A 25880-nucleotide genomic window follows, 5' to 3' on the forward strand; every position below is an offset into this window, starting at 1 on the left:
TTGCTAAGGCAAATCTTGGGGTTCGGTCCAGTGCCGTGTTAAAGGGGGAGAGGACTGAAAGGCAAAGGAGGCGTGTGTGTGTGTGTGGTAAGACGAGACCCTTCGGCTTTCTGTGTCCCTAGGTTCGGCCTCCCTGTCCAACGTCTGTCATCAGGTAGGATCCCTTCTCCTGCAAAGAGGACCCCTCCCACCCTAAGTAATCAGGAATCAATCAGTAAAGGTAAAATCAAATCAAGTTTATTTATAGTTTATAACAAAGAGTCCCTGGATGTTCCTTCGGGACCACGGGAAGCAGAACAGAGGGTATGCTCAGGAGACCAGCAACGGATGGTGACAAAGGTAAGGGTTGTTTCTTCTCCTTCTCTCTTCTCTTTACAGGTGAGGAAGCTGTTGGAGGAAAATCCCTTGCCCTTCTATCATTAGGATGCATAGACATCTGCAAGTAAGACCCGTGACCGTCCCTGGCTGCCACTCAGATGGACAGCCCTGAGGCCATGTTCAGGGCAGCTTTTTATACACTTGCTCAGGAAACCCCTTAGAAAAGGCGGGAAGCCCCTTCTGGGTTCTGACTGGAAGTGGTTTACAACTCCAGGAGAAATGAAAGAGCAGGAAAATGGACCTACATTTCATGTGGGCATAAAATTCCGTTTTGAAACCAACATGGATTCCTGTAGTCACAAAACATATAGGAAAATGAACCCAACCTAACAAGAGGGGGGAGGGATAGCTCAGTGGTTTGAGCTTTGGCCTGCTAAACCCAGGGCTGCGAGCTCAATCCTTGAGGGGGCCATTTAGGGATATGGGGCAAAAATTGGGGATTGGTCCTGCTTTGAGCAGGGGGTTGGACTAGATGACCTCCTGAGGTCCCTTCCAACCCTGATATTCTATGATTCTAAGAGGGAACAGAAGTTACCTACCCCTGGCCTGCACTCAAACACAGAGCCTACTGATCACAATCTAGCTCAGACTTTTACGATGGTACCACCCATGAGCCTTGCACTGAGGATTCCTTCTGCGTCGTTGCCTTCACTTACCCCTCACTGAGTCCTGGAGACCAGTAGCATGCATGGCACCAGCCTGCTGACAGTTCTTGTGGCAAGAACACACCCGTGTGCGCCTTTATTGACACCACCTACAACGCTCGGCACGGCAATGAGGAATCCCTGTTCCTTCAAGTTGGACGTGCACCTCTCTTTGTGTCTCAGTCCCAGCTCTGCCCGGCTGCTCCAGCAATTCCCTCCTCCTCCCTTCCGTGAAAGCTACAGCTGACAGGGTGCCCACAGCGGGAGGGTGTGCAGATAAATGCTGGTATTCAAATCTGTACAACACAAACAATGGCATGTTCTTTTCCCCATTCCTCCTCTTGATTATTCCCCAATACATTTTAAGGCCGAGAGATACTATTAGGTCATCTAGTCTGATCTCTTCTATGATACGGGTCATACAGTTTCATCTATTTACCATTCTAATGAGCTGAATACTTCCTGTTTTGATGAAAACATCTTCCAGAAAGGCATCCAGTCCTGCTTCAAAGACTTCAGGAGATGGAAAATTTGCTAATTCCCTGGGTAGATGCTCCAAGAAACGCAGTGTCCGCCGTTTCTAAAGAAGTGCTTGGAGAGGGTTTCTCATGTGACTGAGTGGCCTACCGGCTAAGGCACCTGACTTTGGATCAGGTGATTGAGGGTTCGAGTCTCTTCGAGGTTCTGCTTGTGCAGTTCTCCCTGTGGGCTGGAAGTGCTGCTCTCTTCAGGGCCGGAACCTCTTCTTGGCCACTCAGGCCAATGCTCTGGTTCCGCTAGAGCCCCAGGAAGGAGTTGCGGGTAGGTCTTCCAGTCTAGCCTTTGCTATTCCTGACTTGCCAAAGACAATGGGTGGATGCCCAGGCTAGTGTGTAGAGCAGTTTCCCTCTTCCCAGTGTGTGCCCGTCCCTGTGCTTGAGGGGGCTAAATAGCATCTTTGGAACCTGGGTTTTTTGCTGCTTCTCACCAGCTGGGGAAAAGCCTCTTGGGGAAAAATCTCCTGCCCCACTGCAAAAGTGAGCACCTGGAGTGGGAACAGTCAGAGGCCCCACCAAGGAGGTGGCCCTGCTTTCCTACTGTCTTGATGTTGGCCAGAGAGCATCAGCAGCCACGCCACATGCTGGTCTGCGGGTGGTGTTCAGTGGGTGTTTGGCATTGCCAAGGAGCAGGCTGGCTGGGTTTCTTTGCGGCTGTCAGCTGGCCATGCATAAGCATGGTTCTCCTTGCCCTTGGTCACTCTGTAGCTTTTAAGCCTTCCCTTGGAGCTGTCAGCACCAGCTACCTGTGCTCTAGGTGCCCACAGGAGGAGAGGTGCGCTGGGCACCAGCCTGGGACCCTTCCTCCCTCCTGCCTAGCCCCGACTAGGAAGCCTAGCCCTGGCACTCCTTTCTTTAAGCACCAGGTGGGCAAGAGGAAAAGTGTGGCAGCAAGCAAAAGGGCCAAACTTGTGGGCATCAGGTGAAGCAGCAAGAATCCCAACCATCAGGTCAAACCGCAGGATTGCAGGCATCGGTAGCCAGGGTGGCAAGTTCTAGAGGCCCAACCCACTGCCACCATCCCGTCACGCCATCCCGACCAAAGACCTGGCTCTGGTGGGCGAGAGTCACCCAGCAGGAGGGAAAAGACTCATTCTTTCACAGCTGGAGACAGGGAAGGTGAGCACTTCAAGTGCCAGGGCTTTGCCGCAAGCAAAGAGGAGGTCCCACTGAGATTTGAATTCGGATTGCAGGATTCAGAGTCCTGAGCGTTACACCATGGAACCAGCTTGTGCTGTTTTCTCTGGACATCTGTGACCCTCATGGGGCTGGCTTGCATAAGGGGATTGTTGGCCCCTTACTAAAGCTCAGTGGGTTTTTTTGGTTGGCTAGTTCCTGGTACAAAAGGAAAGGAGAAGGGTTAATGGGAAATCAGGACCCTGAGACTGACAGTCCCCAGGAGCAGTGGGGAGAGGCCAAAGCTCCAAGTTAGCCTGACTTTGTGCGGAGTCTCTGTCCTGCCCACTCAGCACTGGCCCTGGGGTCTCTCTGGCCCCTGGTGCCTGCAGCTCCTGGCCAGGGACTGGGTCCAGCTGGAAAAAGTCCCCACTTTGGATAGTCACAGAGAGTGCTTCTGTGAAAGTCTGTCCCTGGACCAGACCAGAATTAGTTTTCTCCTTAGATTTCACTATTCTGTAGCTAATACTTCAACTCGCCCTCTCGCCCGAAAACACATACAGACCTTAGAGAGACATTAGTAAAAGAAGTTCAAACAGCTCTCGCTGAACAATACATATCTGACAACTCAATTCCTTGCAATGCTTCTGTAGGTGAGGAGCATGCATTCAGTCATTTCATCGGGCAGTGTTTGAAGGCTATTAAGATTTGGGGAACTACTTTTCCTAGCATCTTCCCTTTGTAGATTTCAGAGGTGTTCACACGCTCACACTCTGTTACACCCCAATCTAAAAGAAGGGCTGGGAGGTCTCCACGTTCATAAAAAGAAACAGACAGAAAATAGAAAAAGAAACAAAACATTACTAAGATTATAAGGAGTTGGATCTCTGCACCTCTCGGTCTTTGGATTCACCTGGAGTAGGAACCGTAGCTGCGGTTTAGGAACCAGGTAATGCAATAGATGGTCCAGCACGTGGGGCTAGCAGGCTGTTCAGGTACAGGGAGACGAGTGAAGCCTGCATAGCCTGTCGACGTTGTGATTCATTCCCCAGAGGGGATCAGTGCTGGGATCCTGGCAGTCAGTCTCTCTGAAGCTACGTCTACACGGGCAGATTTACAGAGCTGCTCAAAGAGCACTAAAGGGAAACCGCTATTGTGTATTCACACTGTCAGCTGCCTGCGCAATAGTGTGTTCACACTTGCGGCACTTACAGCGGTACTTGGAGCGGTGCACTCTGGGCGGCTATCCCACTGAGCACCTCTTTCTCTTCTGCCGCTAAGAGTTGTGGGAAGGTGGAGGAGGTGTTTCCTGAGCCCAAAAGCGGCATTCCACTGTGGTCAGCACCTCCGTGAATGCCCCGTGATGCATTGCTTCCCATCTCAGCAATCCCTGTGCTTCCGTCCACATTTGGTGCCACCTTTCAATGATTTGTGTACTGCGCGCTCTGCAGGAATGGATCCCGAACTTACTAACACGTCACGACTGGCAGTGGAGTTATTCCTTAAACTACAAAGGTAGAGGAGTTAGACATTGATATTGCCATCCGTAGTAACTACGATAAAAGATTCCTTGTGGCATTCATGGAGGTGCTGACCACAGTGGAGTGCCGCTTTTGGGCTTGGGAAACAAGCACAGAGTGGTGGGATCACATCGTGATGCACATCTGGGATGACAAGCCGTGGCTGCAGAGCTTTCGGATGAGGAAAGCCACATTCACGGGACTGTGTGATGAGCCTGCCCCAGCCCTGCAGTACAAGGACACGAGAATGAGAGCTGCCCTGTCATCGGAGAAGCGCGTGGCAACTGCACCGTGGAAGCTGGCTACTCCAGACTCCAACCAATTAGTTGCTGTCAGGGTTCCTTCCCCACTCTGAACTCCAGGGTACAGATGTGGGGACCTGCATAAAAGACCCCCTAAACTTATTTTTACCAGCTTAGGTTAAAAACTTCCCAAGGTACAAACTTTGCCTTGTCCTTCAACAGTATGCTACCACCACCAAGCATTTTAAACAAAGAACAGGGAAAGAGACCACTGGGAGACGTCTTCCCCCTAAATATCCCCACAAGCCCTACACTCTCCCTTTCCTGGGGAGGCTTGAGAATAATATCCTAACCAATTGGTTACAAAATCATCAAAGACCCAAACCCCTGGATCTTGGAACAATGGAAAAATCAGGCAGGTTCTTAAAAGAAGGATTTTATTTTAAAAAAAATAGATAAAAATCATCTCTGTAAAATCAGGATGTAAAATACTTTTACAGGGTATTCAGATTCAAAACACAGAGGATCCCCCTCTGGGCAAAACCTGAAAGTTACAGAAAACAGGAATAAACCTCCCTCTTAACACAGGGAAAATTCACATAAAACAAAAGAAAAACTAATCGCCTTGCTTGGCTTACCTATACTGGTTGCAGTATTGGAGACTTGGATTAGGATGGGTTGGAGAAGATGGATTTCTGTCTGGCCTCTCTTAGTCCCAAGAGAGAACAACCACTTAAACAAAGAGCACAAACAAAAGCCTCCCCCCTCCCAAAATCTGAAAGTATCTTCTCCCCTTTTTGCTCCTTTAGGTCACGTGCCAGCCAGGTTAGCTGAGCTTCTTAACCCTTTACAGGTAACAGGATGTTGCCTCTGGCCAGGAGGAATTTTATAGCACTGTATATAGAAAGGTGGTTACCTTTCCCTTTATGACAGTTGGTAACCAGTTTGGAGTCAGAAAGTCGACCATTGGACGCCTGTTGACAAGTGTGCAGGGCCATTAATTGCATCCTGCTCTGAAAGACTGAGACTATGGGCAACGTGCATGACATTGTGGATGGCTTTGCACAAATGGGCTTCCCTAACTGCGGAGGTGGATAGATGGCACTCATATTCCAATTCTGGCACCTGACTACCTAGCCACTGAATACATTAATCACAAGGGATATTTTTCTGTAGTTCTCCAGGCACTTGTGGATGACCGTGGGCGTTTCACGGACATTAACGCAGACTGATCTGGAAAGGGGCAAGACACACCTATCTTTCAGGACACTGGCCTATTCAGGAAGCTGAAAGCAGGGACTTTCTTCCCGAACCAGAAGATCACTGAAGGGGAAGTCGAAATACCCATTGTGATCCTGGGAGACCCTGCTTACCCCTTAATGCTGTGGCTTATGAAGCCATATATGGGGCATCTTGACAGCAGCAAGGAGCGGTTCAAACCAGAACTATTCTTTTATTAAAAATCAACCACCGGAGGAGAGAGGAAAAAAACCACAACAACACATCTGCTCTGCGGGGATGGGGGAAGGGAAAGTCCCATGAGGAGGTGGGGTCCCAGGACCGTTAAAGATTTGTGTATGTCTGCAGAAAAGGACCTAGGGGTTACAGTGGACGAGAAGCTGGATATGAGTCAGCAGGGTGCCCTTGTTGCCAAGAAGGCCAATGGCATTTTGGGATGTATAAGTAGGGGCATTGCCAGCAGATCGAGGGACGTGATCGTTTCCCTCTATTCGACACTGGTGAGGCCTCATCTGGAGTACTGTGTCCAGTTTTGGGCCCCACACGACAAGAAGGTTGTGGAAAAATTGGAAAGAGTCCAGCGGAGGGCAACAAAAATGATGAGGGGACTGGAACACATGACTTATGAGGAGAGGCTGAGGGAACTGGGGATGTTTAGTTTACGGAAGAGAAGAATGAGGGGGGATTTGATAGCTGCTTTCAACTACTTGAAAGGGGGTTCCAAAGAGGATGGATCTAGACTGTTCTCAGTGGTAGCTGATGACAGACCAAGGAGTAATGGTCTCAAGTTGCAGTGGGGGAGGTTTAGGTTGGATATTAGGAAAAACTTTTTCACTCGGAGGGTGGTGAAACACTGGAATGCGTTACCTACGGAGGTGGTGGAATCTCCTTTCTTAGAAGTTTTTAAGGTCAGGCTTGACAAAGCTCTGGCTGGGATGATTTAATTGGGGATCGGACCTGCTTTGAGCAGGGGGTTGGACTAGATGACCTCCTGAGATCCCTTCCAACCCTGATATTCAATGATATTCTATGTCCAGGTATCATATGCAACCTTCTTCTTTGGAGTACAGTGCAGCGGGTACGGTACTTCAGCAGGGCTAAACTGCAGAGGGACGGGTGTTGAGTGCAGTGGGTACTGGGCGTCCGCAGGGCTGGACTGTGATGGGGCAGGAGTGGAAGGCAGCGGGTACAGACTGGAGCCAGGAGGTTGCTAAGAGTGTGTTGGCGGTGTCAGGGGGGTGCATGGGAAAGAGTTTTCCGACAGAGGCTGCAGGTGAGAGCAGGCGCGGAGCTGCTCAGTTTGCAGTGCTAGTAGCACCTGGAGTGTGTCTGCTTGGCGCTCCATAATGTTTAAAAGCCGCTCCATGGCTTCGTTCTGGTGTACCGTGTTCTCCTTTCGGTCCCTCTTCTCACTGTCCAGCCACTCTTTCAATTCTTGTTTTTCGGCCGCAGAGTGCATCATGACCTCATGCAGAAACTTCTCTTTAGTTCTTGATGGCCACTTTCTAATTCTGCGTAGGCATTTGGCTGGCGATAAGAAAGAGGGAGGCTGGGCTCCCAAGGGCGTATCTGTGAAGCCAAAATGCAGCATTTTACAGAAGCAGTATTGTTTGCAACACAGAGACCACTGATGCAGTGATTTGAAACACAGCCACTATTCACATATGTGTCACTAACTGGCTGAACCCAGACAAGCACACATGAGCCACAAGACCCCCAAATGGTGACAGGGGACAGGGACAGGGGAAATCACTGTCCCAGGACAATACTGTACACTGGGCATGTTGCTCTTGGGGAGAGACAGCACTGTAGGAAGGGCCTTATAATCATTCCTGTGCCCACGTTTTCCACAGGCTGTGTTTATTATGGAAGATATCTCGCTGCTAAGGGTGAGCAGGGAATCAAGGGAGGGTCTTCTCCAAGACTGCGGCGTCCACCCTGGCCCTTAAGTGGCTCGCCTGTGTGAAGCAATTGTCTCCCCCACTCCTCCCCAGTGAAGGCAGAGTGGCACGGGAAAGTTACCCTTAATGGGGCAAGAGACTAAGCAGTTCTGCCAAAAAAGCTGTGGCAATGGGTTGCCCAGTATCTTCAGGAGAGATTCATGGAGATCTCGGGTAGATTCCAGGGAAGTGAGGGAGTCAATCATCACCCTGTTCCGCCGCTCAGACTGGGCATGTGGAGGTACACACATCATACAGACACAAGCCTGCTTTCTGCAACCCTCCTGACCCCAAGAACTCACTTCAGCGATTCCCAAAATCAAACCCACTTACCAGGCGCCTCCTCTTCTGTTTGCGCTTCACCAAGCTCCGACAGCTGTGACTGGCTAGCTTCCTCCGGGATAGAGAAGAACTCCTGGCTACATGCATCTCTGACCTTTGACTCGTCATCTGCCTCTGGGTCTCCCTCCCTCCAGTCACACAAATGAGGGTCATTCTTGTCAGTTGCCAGCCTCATCCAAGATTTCCTCCTCCTGGCTCAGTCCACTCTTGACTGGCACGTGAGCCACCGAAGTATCCACAATGGACTTCACGGTGGAGGTGGGGTCACCACCGAGTATCACATCCAGCTCTTTGTAGAATCGGGAGCTTGTGGGTGCAGCACCAGAGTGGTGGTTTGCCTCCTGTGCCATGGAGTAGGCGTTCCACAGCTCCTTCACTTTCACCCTGGATTGCAGTGTGTCCCGGTCATGGCCCCTTTCTCTCATGCATCGTGAAATCTGTCCATATGTATCCTACGGCTGGAGAACAGCTGGGACTGGACAGCCTCCTCTCCCAAAATGCTGACGAGGTCCAGCAGCTCAGCATTGCTCCAAGCGGGGGATCGCCAGATGCGTGGAGCAGGTGGGTCACCTGGAAAGATGTGCTGAGACCACTGCATGTGTCACCAAGCAAACAGGAAGGGGATTTTCAAAATTCCCAAGAAATTTAAGGGGTGGGCTTCACAGTAGGTCACCTGCAGGCGGTGCAGTACACCTCAGGAATTACACTGCAGAAAGCTGCTTTACTGAGCAGAAACTTGCCAGTGTACACCCGGTGTAGATGGCTTACATAAGAACGCAAGGCTGGCCATACTGGGTCAGACCAATGGTCCTTCTAGCCCAGCGTGCTGCCTAGTGCCAGACCAGTGCCAGGTGTGTCAGAGGGAATGAACAGAACAGGCTTGTTGACCTGCAAGGTGAAGGTCTGTCACCCTTACCTTTAACATTATTGTTGTTGATTCCTACTTATCCTATCTTACCACACCTCCCTTGAGGTCTCTGGACAAATCAGGTGTGAACCACTCCTTTGATACAGACCTGTCCCAATCCAGCTGAATTGAGGCAGACTTTGGGCCAATGTCATTTTGGAAAAGGCCTGCTTCACCCAGCAGATTTCTCAAAGTATCTGTTGCTGTGAACCGCACTTAGTGTGGATGTGTGAACCCCAAAGATATCAAACATAAAAGAAACACAAATCCAGCTTTGGGGAGGTTTCCAGAGCCAGGTCTCAGAGTTTAACAGCTGTACTCAAAAGGCAAAAGGTCCTCAGCACCTATAAAAATAACTGGTTGAAAAATTTAAATTAAATAAAAAAACCAAACCAAAAAACAAAACAAAAAAAACCAACCCAGAAAAGCTCACATCACACGTTCATCACCATTGTAGATTTTGACATCTCCTGCCTAATGTGACATCTTTGCTTTGCAAACAAGAGACCTGGGGAACTTCTCTGGAGTAGAATTCTTCACCAACCACACAACATATCAGTAGCGATAGTGAGGTATAACTCCCCGAAATATGTCCTTTTATTCCTTTAATCTGGTGGCACAGACTTAAATTAGGGACTAAATTCAGGTGCTGCTTAGAATCCCTGTAAGACACCAAATGTCAGGTATCTATTAAAAATAGGTGTCTTTCTGCAGGTATATCCCATTCAACATGGATTTCATTTTCTACACATTTGCAGCATCTCCCAGGGGTGAGCTGAACAGAAACGTCACTTCCATTTTTCCCCATCTCTACCTAGATAGGGATTGCATTTCCCAAATAATAGACAACATGCATCTGATTAGGAAGGAGATAGCTTCAGGAGCGACCTCCTGCAGGACCTGGGCCACAACTGCTTTAGGAGCCAAGTGCATGGGTATTTTGCTTAGTTACAAGTCATTTTACTAGGGAATCCTCTTCCCAGCCCTTTAGAAAAAATATTAACTTAAGCAGTTGAACAACAGGGGGGATTGGGATGGTGATGGGGAATAAGGGAATCCCTCTGACTGACCCTATCTTCTTCTGTTGTTACAGAGGGGAAATGACATTTTCCCCTATCCCTGCCCTGTTCCTGCTCTTTATTATAGTTCAATATGTTTTAAGTAAGGAAAATGGTAGTAAAAATATCTGCTCTCCAACACAACCTGAAGCAACATCAGAGCAACTGGGAATGAAACCATTTGTTCCCGAAGGGGGAACTTGATGAGTAACAATTGCTTTGAAACAGTTGCTTTGAAACAGGGGGAACAGTATAACCGTGATGCTCAGGGTTTGTTTAGACTAGGAAAAGTGATGGAGTTTAGGTCAGGTCAAGGGGAAAGCCAATGACAACCATGGCACCTGAGCTGCATCTGCACAACATTTAAAATTGCCTTTTCACACCAAGATCCCTAACTTGAGCAGCAACTGCCATGTACAGCCCTAGTGGATGTAAAGCACAGGTAGATTTTGCCTTAGTGAAGCTTGTTGGGATCAAACCTCTCTCCCCATCCGGGAGCTGTTGAACATTCCTGGCTGGAGGGACACACATTCGTACGACTCAAAAGGAAAGCAGTTGATAGAAAAGATCAGAGGACTGACCCCAAAGAAGGGTGAGCTGCAAAAGGTAGACGCAGGCAACTGATCTCGGGGAGCTGACAGACCACAGTGAAGATGGTGCACAGATCAGTGTGTGAGAATTAGCAAATGTGATTTAAAAAAAAAAAATAAAAATCTTTGCCCAGCCCTAATCAAGGCATTTGTTGCAGTTCTCTCTCATGTGGATTTTCTGATGTCTAATAAGGTGGGAGCTGCTTTTGAAGCTTTTCCCGCACTCAGAGCATGTGTAGGGCCTCTCTCCTGTGTGGATTCGCTGATGTGTGATGAGGGTTGAGCTCTGAATGAAGCGTTTCCCACACTCAGAGCATCCAAAAGGTTTCTCACCCGTGTGGATTCTCCGATGTATAATCAGGTCAGAGCTCCGATTAAAGCTTTTCCCACACTCAGAGCATGTGTAGGGCCTCTCCCCTGTGTGGATTCGCTGATGTGTGATGAGGGTTGAGCTCTGAATGAAGCGTTTCCCACACTCAGAGCATCCAAAAGGTTTCTCACCCGTGTGGATTCTCCGATGTATAATCAGGTCAGAGCTTCGACTGAAGGTTTTCCCGCACTCAGAACACGTGTAGGGCGTCTCTCCTGTTTGGATTCTGCGATGTCTGATAAGGTGGGATTGCTGACTAAAGCTTTTCCCACACTCAGAACATGTGAAGGGCATCTCTCCTGTGTGGTTTCTACAATGTGAGATAAGTTCTGAGTGCCAACTAAAGCTTTTCCCACACTCAGAGCATGTGTAGGGCTTCTCTCCTGTGTGGATTTTAAAATGTATGATAAGGTGTGAGTGCTGACTAAAGCTTTTCCCACACTCAGAGCATGTGTAGGGCTTCTCTCCTGTGTGAATTCTCTGATGCCGGATAAGGTTTGAGCTCTGATTGAAGCTTTTCCCGCACTCAGAGCATGTGTAAGGCTTCTCTCCAGTGTGGACTCTCTCATGTGTGATAAGGTTTGAGCGATCATTGAAGCTTTTCCCGCACTCAGAGCATGCGTAGGGCTTCTCTCCTGTGTGGATTCTACCATGTGTGATAAGGGTTGAGTGCTGACTAAAGCTTTTTCCACACTCAGAGCATATGTAGGGCTTCTCTCCTGTGTGGATTCTCTGATGTGTGACAAGGTTTGAACTCTCATTGAAGCTTTTCCCACACTCAGAGCACGTGAAGGGCGTCTCTCCTGTGTGGATTCGACAATGTGAGATAAGTTGTGAGTGCTGACTAAAGCTTTTCCCACAATCCAAGCATGTATAGGGCTTCTCTCCTGTGTGGATTTTAGAATGTATGATAAGGGTTGAGTGCCGACTAAAGCTTTTCCCACACTCAGAGCATATGTAGGGCTTCTCTCCTGTGTGGATTCTCTTATGTGTGATAAGGGTTGAGTGCTGACTAAAGCTTTTCCCACATTCGGAGCAGGTGTAGGGCTTCTCTCCTGTGTGGATTCTACGATGTGCGATAAGGTTTGAGCTTTCCTTGAAGCTTTTCTCACACTCTGAGCACGTGTAAGGCGTCTCCCCTGTGTGGATTCTCTGATGTGTGATGAGGTTTGAGCTCTCGTTGAAGCGTTTCCCGCAGTCAGCGCATGTGTAGGGTTTCTCTCCTGTGTGGATTCTACCATGCGTGATAAGGTGTGAGTGCTGACTAAAGCTTTTCCCACACTCGGAGCATGCGTAGGGCTTCTCTCCTGTGTGGATTCTCTGATGTGAGATGAGAGCTGAACTACGAATGAAGTGTGTCCCACACTCAGAGCATCCAAAAGGTTTCTCACCCGTGTGGATTCTCCTGTGTGCGCTCAGGGTAGAGCTGTGATTAAAGCTTTTCCCACACTCAAAGCATGTGTATGGTCTCTCTCCTGTGTGGATTCGCTGATGTGAGATGAGGGTTGAACGATCAATGAAGCTTTTCCCACACTCAGAGCACGTGTAGGGTTTCTCTCCAGTGTGGGTTCTCCAATGTGTGAGAAGGTCTGAGCTGCGATTGAAGCTTTTCCCACACTCATGGCATGTGTAGCGTGTCTCTTCCAAGTTGATTCTCTCACATGTAATAAGGTCTGTGTGGCTACTCAAGTTTTCCTCTGGCATCTGCTGAGTCTCACAGGCTTTTGCTTTTTCTGGGAGTGCACAACTCCTGGAAACATTCCCTTTGGATCTTCCTGATAACGTTCCATGTGGTTCTACTTCCTCAGCATCTTCCTGCTGGGGTGTCTCCTCCTCATTCTCACTCACCATCCCATCACCTGATGGGAGACAAAGAGAATCCAGACATAGGTCACTCCCTGTACCGGAAAGAAAGGAAATGTCAGACAGAGGAACGGAAAAAGAGATGAACAAACCAAAATATGTGTGGGAGAGATCAAACCTATCAGGAGCTGATTTTCCCCTAACCCTTTCCCAGAGGAGAGAAGAAGGGATCAGTTTTGGCCTGCATCTCACCAGAACACTCAGGGGAAAGTGAAATCGGGGAGGGACCTGCTGCCAGTTGTCGGTCAGAATAGGAGGGAAGCCATGAGTGACATCTGCCATAACGATTCCATTCTGCAGAGAACAATCCTAAACTTGGAGAGCTCACAAGGTCTTTGTAGGGCATCCCAAATATTTTCTGCATTCCCAAACAGTTTTTGAGTTGGTTTAACCAATTCCTCACCTGTGCAGGCAGCTCTCCGGAGCACTTCTTTCTCAGAGCCCTGGAGGTCTGGGACCCATGGCTCTTCCCCTCCTTCCAGCTGCGAGATCACATCAGGTTTGGAAACTGGAAACCCTACTCCAGGGAAAGAAAACAAGGGAGGTCAGTGGAATTTGTGGGATACTTGTCACAAAGAATATTCCATGGTTTTAATCCCAACTTATTTTTAAGCAGCAACATTTCAAGGCCATCTTCTTTGGCGCAAAGTGGCAGGACAGTTATTATTATTCTAAATCACAGTCATTACCTTAGTGCCTAAGGACCAACTAATAGTGAGTCCCCATTGTGCTAGACAAAGTACAAAACACAGAATAATAGGTGGCCCATGCCCTGAAGAATTTACCATCTAAATAGACAAGACAGACACAGAAGGGGGAAGGGGTAGAACCTACTGTTAGAATATAGGTATTCAGGACTGCCTGTAAAGCTTATACTTTAAGAACTTAGGTGTATTTTTATCACTTAGCTACTGAAAAGGGGTATAAAAACAAAGAATCAAAATCACAGTCCGCTGTGTGCGGGCATTCTCTCACTAGGATAGCCTCACACTTATTCTTAGGCTAAGGCCGTTTGCTAAGCAGCAGGGGCAGCCATAAGCTGGGAAGCATAGGGTCACATCCTCACATCCCAAACCAGTCACATGGACATAAGGTGGTACTGGGCTGTTAGGAAGACGATCCTGTCTGGATAGTCCCCATCACCACCAGATAAAGAAACAGATCTTAAGATGCTTAAAGAAAACGTAGTTTGATAGCATCCTGTCTGGCAAGAAATCACTTTTCAATGCTTGTGAAACCCTCATTTCTGTATTGTTCTATCTTTATGGCCACCACTTTTACCTTGTTAATCAGTCTGCTTCTCTAATTGTTTCTGTCTGCTATATAATTAATTTTGCTAGGTGTACGTTAATTAGGGTAGTGGGACATAATTGGTTAGAGAATTATGTTACAATATGTTAGAACTGGTTAGTTAAATTTCAGTACAATCATTGGTTAAGGTATAGCTGAGAATATTACTATATAAACCTGTGAGCTCTGCCTGTTCAGAGACTGTTCCTCGTTCAATGCACAGAGCAAGTTTTTGCTGGGACATTGGGCAGACTTCTAAAACACAGCAGGGTTTATTAGTCAGCTGAAACACAGCATTGGAAAGCCCTTAGATTAGCACCGGGAAGCAAAGAAGACAATACAGTCCATGCTGGCCAATGCCCTTGAGCCATGCTGCTGTAGAAAACAGTTTGGTTTCCTTTCACTGTGCCTGTCCATTAGTCTTCGCTCCGGCAGAGCTCCCTGCGTCTGCGAGCCCAGTTCTTCCTGCTCCCAAAAACATAACGAGTCCATGTATGCTTCATCAGCCAAGCAGAGATCCTCCCATGGACAGGTGTCAATTATTCCCTTGTCTCTGTCGGGTATTCCATTGATGTAGGTTGGTCCCAGCCAGTCCTTAATGACCCATTCATATCACCCCATGACAGCTATATGACACCTCATGTCTCCTTCTCTTTATAATCATAGCAATACCAATCACAGAGGGAAACTGAGGTGTGTATTGGCATCATACAAGTATCACCAAAATTCCTACCTCTGTCTCTCACACACACACACACACACTGCTCACAGCCCTTGGAGAGAAAGCAAAGCACAGGAGCTGGAGATTAGTCCAGTGAACACAGTGGAGGACAAGCTGCAATCCTCAAACTCCGGTCAAAAAGGAGAGGTATGTGGGTCCTCAACCATAGAGAGGGGCTGGCTGGAGGCCTGATACCTGAGAGGGCATTCCTTGAGCCGACAATGGAGGCTTGTCAAACTGTGACATTGCAGAAGCACATTTTGGGGAATTAGGAAATCTAGTGACTCAGGTATAATGGAAGGGAGAATGAAACTCCCCCACTGTGTAGAGAAGGCTGGGGAATTAACCACTAAAATTGAGGAGCAACAGCCTCTAATTCTTCCAGAAAAGGAGAATGTAAGAAACAAGAACTGGGCCACGCAACCTCAGGAGGGCCAGGCTCAAAGATCCAAGGAGCCTGGAGGGAAGACAGCTTGTGGCAGCTGCAGATGGGGAGAGCGGGGAAAAGACACTTTCCAAACTCTCACTCCTGTTGACCCAGACCTGATTTTCTGATCTATGACCTAGTCTCATGTCTTGTGGGCAATTTTATACTCGCTAGAGGTAAAATGTCATGTTCAGAGTATTGCTTATTAGCTTGGAACATGGGTGGAGGGGCAAGGAGGTGAACGGAAATAAATGGGTTATTAAGGGCAGGGACTACACTACAGCCAAGATCAAAGCTCTGAGATGGATCCACTGATGGTCGATGTAGCAGGTCAAGTAAAGACTCGCCAACTCAACTGCAGATCTCTCTCTCCAGTGGACCCCTGCACTCCACCCCTGACGAGAAGAGTAAGGTAAGTAGACCCTGCGGCAACTTGACCTAAGGTACAACGACTCCAGCTACATTATTCACGTAGCTGGAGCTGCACAGCGTAGGTCGACTTACCGCGGTAGTGTAGACATAGCGTAAGCTTGCAACAGTTAAGGGCCTTATATTACGTTCAGATTTTGTGGTTATGCAGTTATGCTGAAGTCTGGCCTAAGGAGAGAACCCCAGGTCAGATATTTTGCACCCTCATTTTGAGAGACAAACGAGTAACCACAAACAGGTGCAATGCACCACAGGATTCTGAAAGAAGGAAGTTTGGGGCGGGCTTTCACAATTAGGTTGCTATGCAGTGTCTCAGCAGTTGTACCGCATTCATATAAATAACTGTGAGTCGCCATGGACAAGGGCAAGTTGTACCCCAAGACGTAATCTTATGGGTGTAAAAATGGTTCAGGCTACACTACCACCCTGTGACATCACCAACAAAGTGCCCATTTGTGCCTGGGTAGCGGCCCTGCCATGGGAGGGAGGAATGCAGCAAGGACTGAGGATCGGTGACCAGGGTCTCTGTGCATAGACATGGGGAGGTTATATGGGGAAGGGGGTAATAAGTTAAAATAATATTTGGCTGGAAAAATGTTTAATGAAGTGAAACTGAACAAAAATAAAACTGGAGTATAGGCTCTAAAGCAATAAGGCTTGGGTGGGGATTCGGGGTTAAAGGTCTGGGATCCCCCACAGCTCTAGATCCCCAAACCTTTCGTCCCTCCCACTGACTCACCCAGCCCACTTCCTGGGTGCCCTTCCTCCACACTCCCCTCCCCTTCTTCCCATTACTCTCAGCCGACACCACTTCCCGGCACCGTGGGAACTTCTTGTGTTCCCTCCTCATCTCTCACTATCTCATTCCTCCCTGCTGCTTCTGAACTCTAACCCTGCACACACCCTCCCCATGTCCTGGCACCCCAGAATTATCTACTCCCCTGCTTCTCCTCCCCTCCCACAGCTCTGTTCTCCCTTCACCCGTGGGGTCCTGAAGGGCAAGATTATTCGCTCTCCTATTAATAGAGGAGCTCATCTGACTGTCACACAAGCCATCCATGAGTCATACACCTATTTACTCAATTTAGAATTCTACAGGCGACATATTTTCCTCTTAAAATGAGCAAAAGGCATGAAAGCTACAGTTATTAATGTAATTATTAATGTAGCCAATAAGGATATATTAAATGCAATTTTAAAATGACTGACAGCACCAAAAAACACATGTCCAAAAATTATACTAGTGTGTGGGAGATAAGGCAAAAAAAGGGGGGGCAAGGAAACTTCTCAAAACTTCTATGATGAATAAACGTGTGAAGTTATTACAACTCAGGTTCTTTAGAGACCCCACAGCTTCTAATAACCGAGGGGGCAGGACTCCTTACCCAGAAAGGCCACCGTCTCATAGTTCTCCTGCATGACATCTCTGTAGAGGGTTCTCTGAATGGGGTCCAGCAGAACCCCCTCTTCCCTGGTGAAATACACAGCCACTTCCTCGAAACTCACCGGCCCCTGAAAGAGCAAGAGTCCAACACTCAGTACCTGCTGCCCCAGTCACAACCCCACTAGTCACAGAACAGCACCACCAGGTAAATGGAAGCTACGAGGCACATGTTAACAGAGTCCCAGCCCAACTTGCTTAGAGCAGCCAGGAGGCATCAGAGGGTAGAAAGAAAGACATTTCTGTTTCCCAGCTGGCAGACAGAGGCAGGTTCTTCACATTTATCACATAGCTACTAGCCAGAGCTTGATAGAGGAGATGGGGCCGTCTCTGGACCCTGCTGGTGACTCCCTGGTAGGAATCCCAACACTCTCCAAATAAAATATATGGAAGAAAGGGGAAGTCAAGAGTAAAGAATATAAGTTAGAAGGTCAGAATTGTAGAAAATTGGTAAGTGAAGCTATCAGAAATCAATGATCAATCAATGAAAATAAGAAGGAAGTTTTTAGAAGTATACTAAGTACAAAATTAATCCTAACAATAGTAGTGGTAAATGACTAGACAGAAATGGCAGAATTATCAAAAATAATGCAGAAGAGGTAGAAGTGTTCAATAAATATTTCTGTCCTGGATTTGGAGAAAAACAGATGATCTACTAATATCATAAGATGCTGATACAAACATGACACATGCACACAAATAGGAAAATCATATTCAGCAAATCATAACAATTTCCCCATAGGATTTTTCCCTGCTAATGGACATTTTAGGTTCTGCCACACTGTGAAGCACAGAGTGAGCTTATTCCAGTACAGGCCTAGCCCCCTCCCACCAGTGTGTAACCCTCTGAGACAGGATGAAACCCTCCCAGTAACAGAATCTCTGTATTACTCTTATAAAGTTTGCGGACGATGCAAGCTGGGAGGGGTTGCAAGTGCTTTGGAGGATAGTATTAAAATTCAAAATGTTCTGGACAAACTGGAGAAATGGTCTGAAGTAAATAGGATGGCATTCAATACGGACAAATCCAAAGTACTTCACATAGGAAGGAACAGTCAGTTGCACACATACAACATGGGAAATGACTGCCTTGGAAGGAGTACTACTGGGGGTCATAGTGGATCAAAAGCTAAATATGAGCAACAGCATTACACTACTGCAATGTAAAATCAATCGCTGAGAGGTAACGGGCCCTGGGATTGGCCCATCCACCCAAGACGGAGTCGTCACTTCTCACTAGTCAGCTGGCAAGGTAACGCAAGGCTCAAGTGACCAGCCTTGCTCCATCCCAAACTATCAGTGGAAAACTATTGGGGCACCACCAAACAACTGAAACTGGGGTTGGGGGGAGCTGACGGTAACACAAATTTAATCATCCGAAATCCCAGATATGAATAGTTTAAAGGTACACGTTACACATTGTATGGGGTGGAGGGGCAGGCCACAGTGTATAGGGGAGGGGACTTGTTTGGAGGAGGGGCAGACTGGGCACAGCTAGGGCATGGCTGGACTAGGAGCAGAAGGCCCAGCTGGGGCACGACCATGTCAGAGATTTCTCTCATTGGCTCTGTTACAAACTGCCCATGACAAACACTTGAAAGAAGGGGAGACGGAGCTGAAAATGGTGGCAGAGGAAGAAGGTGGCGAAGGAGAGACATTTGAAAGCATGACCATTATTCCCATTCCGCCATAGCAAATAAAAGTACAAGAGAAGGGAGCTGCACTTCAGAATCACCCAGCACCTATGTGGAAAGAGCACTGGACAGGGACTATTCCTGGCTCTGGCACAGGCCTGCTGGGTGACCTTGGGTAAGTCATTGCACTTCTCTGTGCCTCTGATTGCAAACTTGTGTGAGACCCAAAACTGCCTATAGGGCTTCTAACTCCTCCTGCCAACATCGCTCTGTGCAAAAAAGCTAGAAAATTCACTTACAAAAAACATTATGAACGCAGGATTTGAGGTTGCCTGGAGCTGTCTGCCCCTCCAGAAGAGAGATCAGCAAAACTCAAACTTGTAATAATCAGGAAATGCAGAGATAAGGTACACACCAGCGTAATTCTAATTCTGACCCATGGGAGCAGTGACCCTTTCTTTAGTCCTACAACACACTTATGTGCACCCGGCCATTTGAAATAGTGCCTGTCACTAAAGTACGAGGGAAAACAACAACCAGGGCACACAATAAAGCTCTTTATCTTTGCTAAGACGGAATTTGGTTTTAAGTGAGCTGCACCATACAGGAGCTACCGACACCTGTTCTACACTCAGACACTGAGCCTGCTCCCCAGAAACAGCCGCACACTTGGTCAATTGAACTCCTCTTCACCCCTTTTTACAAGTGTTTCATCCTTACTCACACAAGTTCCAGCTGACATTCCACATTCACTTACCCATCGTTAAGCACACAGACTGCTCTCAGATCCCACCTCGCTGCTGATCATTTCCATGGTAAACAGTCCCCTGTTTCCTCCTGACAACATGCCCAGCTCAGTGCAGAAATGATACAGACTGGAAGCTCAAAGTACACCTACACCTCTTTCCTTTCATCGCACACATGGGGGGGGACTCAGACCCAGATCGCCTCATATCACAATCTCACCTCCACCAAGCTGTTCTAACTAATGTCTCTACCTTTCAGTGCAGCCACACCTAACAGAGTGGTGAGTGCAGGCAGCTACCTCCCCGTGGCTGTTGCCAGCTCCAGGGGGCAGAGTTAAGGTTGCACTGGCATGCATGTTAGCTCTGTACTTCCAAGTTTTTGGAGGTTTGACTTTTGCTGAACTTGACATTCTGGCAGGGCCCAACATACTGCGGGGCAACCTTACCTCTGCATTAATGAAGGGGTCAGTGACAGGATGAATGTTCAGTACATTCCCAGAAAGTGATAACTCCTCATCCCTGCCTGCCATTCACACAGGCAGAAAAGCCCTGGGCAAGCCAAGCCTCTGTGGGGAAAGAGAAGGGGATAGAGCTTAGAGTTTCTCTGCCAGTCAGGAAGGGGTAGCAGCGCGGGAAGACTGGCAGCGGATAGTTGGAGGGGTGAAGAGGTTTGGGGTAGGGTGGGGGCAGAAGCAGCTGGGGCTGAGCAGTCACCATGGGGGACACTTGCTCCTCCTGTGCCCCTTCCACACCCTCTTGCGAGTAGAGAATGACCACCCTCTCCCCACCCCCAGGGGCAGCCGTGTCTCAGGACTCTCCCAAGTTGCACCCACTAACTCTCTTCCCATTTGGGGTGTAGCTCAGGGCAACAATTTCCCACCAAGATGAACCCAGCCGGCCGCAGCCGTTCTGGTGCCACAGGGGCCTCTGGTGGGTGAAGGGCAGAACCGCAGCACTTCTCGGGCAGAATGGATCTCCTGCATGCCAAAAAAAAAAAAAGAAAAGAAAAGAAATTCCGTGCTGGACGTGAATTCTGTGCGTACGCAGCGGTGCAGAATTCCCACATGAGTAACTCACACCCTGCACAAACATCACCTGCTCACTCCCATCTCTTCTCCCTGTGTCTCCGAGCTGCCGCTGTCATTAATGCACACAGGCTTTCTCTCCCGTTAGTGCTGGCAAGACCCAATCCAGTGACAGGACTGAACCCTTGTTTTCCCATCACATGGGACAGTCTCAGCTGAGGGGGAGGTGAGATCGGAAGGGGGTACAAAGGGAAAAGAGTTGTTGTAGCCATGTTGGTCCCAGGATATCAAAGAGAGGGATTTTTAATTGGTTCTAAAAGAAATTACCTCCAAGAGATCGGAAAGTGGCAGAAGGAGACATAAACAGGAAGAGAGAGCTCAGGATGCTAAAGCAAACATTTTCAAGCCCCTGGAAGGAATTACATTTCCCATCTGCCCTTCTGTGTGTTTGTGTCTTATATGAAGGACCACTCCATTCCTCTCACAGCAGCAAGGGGAGACTGCAGCCAGCCCCTGAGGGTCCTTCCCCATCCTGGGATGTGAAGGATCCTTGTCCCTTAGGTTCCACAGTGGCCAAAGGAGTTTACTAGTACTCCCTCCCCAGACTCCCGGGGGCAGCCAGGGATAATTAGTGGGTTATGAGAGTTAGAAGATGAAAATTCATGAAGAACAATGATATTTGTATGTTTATTACTAAATCCCCAGACACCCATGAATCCCCGTCCTTTTTCCGATGAGCTATAAATACCTAAGGGACTCAGCTACTGATCCTGCAGTGAGTTTCCGCCCCTCCCCACATTCTATAGCAGTACTTTTAAGAACAGGCCAGGGAAACGGAAATACTTTGAACCAAATTCCAGAAGCTGCTGAGCATGCACAAGTTAAAATGACACCAAGACTCCGTTTCTCCAAGGACCTGGCTCCTAGTGCAAAAGTACAGCCATTCCCCAGAAATCTGAAATGGCAACTTCATAACCGATAGAATGTTATTTATCTATTGACTTCTGGGAATTACCAATAAAAGAAACAACCAGTGAAGGTGATACCATGAGGGAAAGATCTGATGTGTCTTTACAAATCAGTATAATCTAATCTGGGACTTTATACGCTAAAATGCCTTAGTCGTAGCCCTATGACCATTGCCTGGTGTCACTATGGGGCAGAATTAAGGTTGGGTGTCTTAGCTATGAATTTCCATCCCACAGCACATTGTGATTGCTGTTAAGTGGGTTTGGCAAAATTCATTCTGTCTATTTCTTTTTTTAATTTCAATAGATGATATAGATATTTATTTTTAAGCCCTTTTTTCAATGTTTACAATTTCAATGTTCAGATCTGTGGGAAGTTATGGGGGTGGTCAGACAACAATTATTTAATTACAGTAAATGTTGAGATTCAAAAAGCCAAATCTTTATAACTATTCAAACACAAATTGTCAATGTCACATGCAAAATATACAGTGTAAATATCCATAAATCAAACTCTACTTTCTCCAGAAGCATTTCTATATTTTACCTATTTAAACATTTTTTCATCTCTGTGTGTACAGTGAAATCAACATTTACTGCAATTTATTCATAAAAATCCAATCCTTTCAAGCGTACTTTCAAGTAATGAAGTATTTTAATTCTTTCACTTCCTAGACTGTAATGCTTCCTTTGAGGATAATTACATCCTCCCTGTGATGTATTTTACTCTCAGTACCGTAACCCCATCGTGATGTAGCTCCTGTCTGGGAGCTCTGCTGAGGCCAGTGGCATTATGATCAGAAGGGGACACTCTCACACATGAGCAGAGACACATGGGGGAGGGTGGAGGATGAGGTAACATGGAGACTACCAGGGTTGAACATGGCCCAGCAGAGTGTGGGGAACAAACTCCCTCTCAGTCTCTCCTCTCTCCCACCTCCCAGAGTCAGTAACTCTGATAAATCATTCCCTGAAATCTAAATAGCCCCAGTATGCGAGACAGTGACTGATGCAGGTGTCTAAGGGGCTGCAGCGCCAACCCCCTGCCTGGACGAGGGGGATGAAGAACTGCGGTAGAAACGGGTTAGGCTAGGAGAGGGCACAGCTGATGTGGGACTGGGAGCTCAGTTGACCAATAGACAGAACTCGTGGTGGGTTGGGACAAGAAGTTAACAGGACTCAGTAGAGGCACTTCTGTGTATTTTCCCCGTTTACCATCCTGACATGTATTTAATTTTGAAACTTTTCATTCAGATTTAAATGCATTGGAGCGAAGCTCTGTTGAGGCATTTCCACTTACAGTGGTACAGTTTTAATTAGGTGCTTAATCAGATGCAAATGGAACACAAAGCAGGCAATAATTGGTGTGCTTTCCTTCATTAACTTGACTGTGTGCGGTACATAGCTTTTAAAAAGAAAAGATGCTGTGAGAGAGTGTCAAAATTTCAGGCATTAAGACATGGAAATTAGGTGTCAGTTCAGTTCTCATGCGTTTATCTCATAATTTTAATTTCGGTTTTGAATCAGTATTAATACTACATTGTTTTCATAGTATTAGAGTCTATTTGTATAATCGTTTGGAAGATTTCATTGGATATTGTGAACCAACCATCTTAACCTTTTATTTTGAGATTACTAAATACAATCCAGCGCCCCACTCCTGAAAGTCTGCAACCCCTGGCCGGTGACATGCTCCCTAGAGAGCAAACACCTAACAAGCCCTTTTACCCTAAAAAGTGCTTTTGGCTCTTTGACATTGTTTTGACGCCACCTGAAAATGCTATAGGTAACCAGGTAATTACAGGTTTCAGAGGAGCAGCCGTGTTAGTCTGTATCCGCAAAAAGAAAAAGGAGGACTTGTGGCACCTTAGAGACTTGTTAGTCTCTAAGGTGCCCCAAGTCCTCCTTTTCTTTTTGCAGGTAATTACAGCGTACCTTCACTAGGTATAGTTCTACTAGCTATGTGCCAAAATTCAAATGGTTCTGTTTGGTTTATCTTTCATTCAGCTTTGCAATTATTAGATCTCATTTAACAACTGGAACTGAAATAACCAAAGCAAGTTAAGAAGAGAGTGGCCTCGGGCACAGGCAGGGGGAAAACAATAAAGAGAAAGAACTGACTATGCAAAAAGGAACATCCCAAACTATCAGAGCCCCAGACCCCCGTCCAACTGGATCCACCCCAGCCAGGCATATCAAGCTGGGCCCCTGAAAAATCGCCCATCCCGTCTGGCAGTGAACGCCGCGTGTTCCAGATGGAGCTATGGTGTGTGCGTCTGCTCTGCTGACATGCTGCTTTGGTACGGAAGCCACCACGGCCACAGGGAGCAGAGACATGGACTCCTACAAAACAAAATCCAACACCGTGTCCCCTCCCACCTCCGCACGGTCTGCCATCCCTTCCCCCACCTCCACATGGCCACTCTCAGCCTATTGCTAACAGTTCCTTCCAGCCTTCAGCAGTGTAAATAAATAAAACATGATGTTACAACAGGTAGATCATGCCAGAGCAACTTGATCTCCTTCTGTGAGAAGGTCACTTTTTTTTGGACAAAGGAAATGCAGTAGCTCTAATCTATGTGGATGTCAGTAGGTATTCGATACAGTTCCATATGGGAAACTATTCGTTAAATTGGAGAAGATGGGGATTAAGATGAGCACTGAAAGGTCGATAAGGAATTGGTTACAGGGGAGATTACAAGGGGTCATGGTGAACGGTGAGTTGTCAGGCTGGAGGGAGGTTACTAGTGGCGTTCCTCAGAGGTCAGTCTTGGGAACGATCTTATTCCACATTTTTATTAGTAACCTTGGCACAAAAAGTGGGGGTGTGACACAAAGCTGGGAGGGATTGCTAACATGGAGGAGGCCAGGAATATCATCCAAGATCTGCATGACCTTGAAAGCTGGAGTAATAGAAAATGGGATGAAAATCAGTAGTGCAAAATTATGCACTTAGGGACTAACAACAAGAATTTTGCAAATCAACTGAGGACTTATCAGTTGGAAGTCACGGAGGAGGAGAAAGACCTAGGTGTATTGGTTGATCACAAGATAATTATAAGCTGCCAATGGGACGCGGGCGTGAAATAGGTTAATGCAGTCCTAGGATGCATCAGGCGAGGTATTTCCAGTAGACACAGGGAAGGGTTAGTCCTGTTATACAAGGTACCGATGAGACCTCATCTGAAATACTGTGGGCCATTCTGGTCTCCCATGTTTAAGAAGGATGAATTCAAAGTGGAACTGGTGCAGAGAAGAGCTACTAGGATGACCCGAGGAATGGAAAACCTGCCTTATGAGAAGAGACTCAAAGACCTTGGCTTGTTTAGCCGAACCAAAAGAAGGCTGAGGGGAGATAGGATTGCTCTCTATACATACATCACAAGGATAAATACCAGGGAAGGAGAGGAGTTATTTAGGTTAAGCACCAATGTTGACCCTAGAACAAATGGATACTGGCCATCAGTAAGTTTTGGCTTGAAATTAGGCGAAGGTTTCTAACCATCGAAGTGAAGTTTTGGAACAGCCTCCCAAGGGGAGCAGTGGGGGCAAAAGAACCAACTGGTTTCCAGACTGAGCTCAATACCTTTATGGAGGGGATGGTACGATGGGACTGCCTACAATGCCATGTAGCTGATCTGCGACTGCTAGCAGCAAATATCTCCAAAGGCCGGTGATGGGACACTAGATGGGGAGCGCTCTGAGTTACTACAGAGACTTCTTTCCCAGGTGTCTGGCTGCTGGCTCTTGCCCATATGCTCAGGGTCTAACTGATTGCCATATTTGGGGATGGGAAGGAATTTTGCACAGACTTAGATTGGCAGAGACCCAGGGGGTTGGGGTTTTTTCCCTTCCTCTTCAGCATGGGGCATGGCATGGGTCATTTGCAGGTTTAAACTAGGGTAAATGGTGGATTTTTTTGTAATTTAAGGTCTTTAAATAATGATTTGAGGATACACTGATGGCGATCAGGGACCCATTGTGCTGCACTTTGCAGAGAGCCTGACTGAGATCAGCACCCCCATTGTGCTGGGCACTGCACAGACAGAGAGGGACAGTCCTTCCCCCAAAGCAATCACAATCCAAGTAGACAATGGGTAGGAGGAAAACAGAGAGGGGCTGGGACTCCCCAAAGTCACCAAGCAGATCAGTGACAGAGCCAGGAACAGACTGTGCAAACTCCAGAGCCCCATCACCTGCAGCTTGGAAAGGTCCCCAGACCCCACTGTATTAGGCTGCGGGAAGAGGTGGTTTGTCCATGGAGGCACAGGCTGTCCTGGCAGGGCAGCTCAGCTGCCGTCCCTGCACACAGCTGGGGGGGGGGTGTCCCCCGGGTCAGGAGAAGTCAGTGTCCAGTCCTGTGGGGCTGTGCTCCTGGCTCGTACCTCCAGCACTCACTGCTGCCCCTCCGTTACCAGCTGCACCGTTCAGCCAGCCCCAGGCCTCAGTGAGGT

General features: G+C 47.6%; 1 protein-coding gene across 6 annotated transcripts in view; it reads right to left on the reverse strand.

Moving 5' to 3' along the window:
* Window positions 1–25880, reverse strand: part of LOC140904195 (uncharacterized) — a 48308-nt gene that overhangs the window by 21046 nt on the left and 1382 nt on the right. For 3 of the 6 annotated variants that reach the window (XM_073326550.2, XM_073326551.2, XM_073326549.2), the window contains 3 exons: window positions 16998–17124; window positions 13149–13262; window positions 216–12780 (listed from right to left, as the gene is read on the reverse strand). In XM_073326550.2, the coding sequence (XP_073182651.1) occupies window positions 10649–12780; window positions 13149–13262; window positions 16998–17031 (2280 nt within the window). In that variant the 5' untranslated portion in view covers window positions 17032–17124 and the 3' untranslated portion in view covers window positions 216–10648. Of the gene's footprint in view, window positions 1–215; window positions 12781–13148; window positions 13263–16997; window positions 17125–19879; window positions 20298–25880 lie in introns of those variants that run through there. The other 3 variants (XR_013635099.1, XM_078850900.1, XM_078850899.1) reach the window with 3 other exon arrangements.

This window comes from Lepidochelys kempii, chromosome 28 (genome assembly GCF_965140285.1).
Source record: "Lepidochelys kempii isolate rLepKem1 chromosome 28, rLepKem1.hap1, whole genome shotgun sequence".
NCBI lineage: Eukaryota > Metazoa > Chordata > Testudines > Cheloniidae > Lepidochelys > Lepidochelys kempii.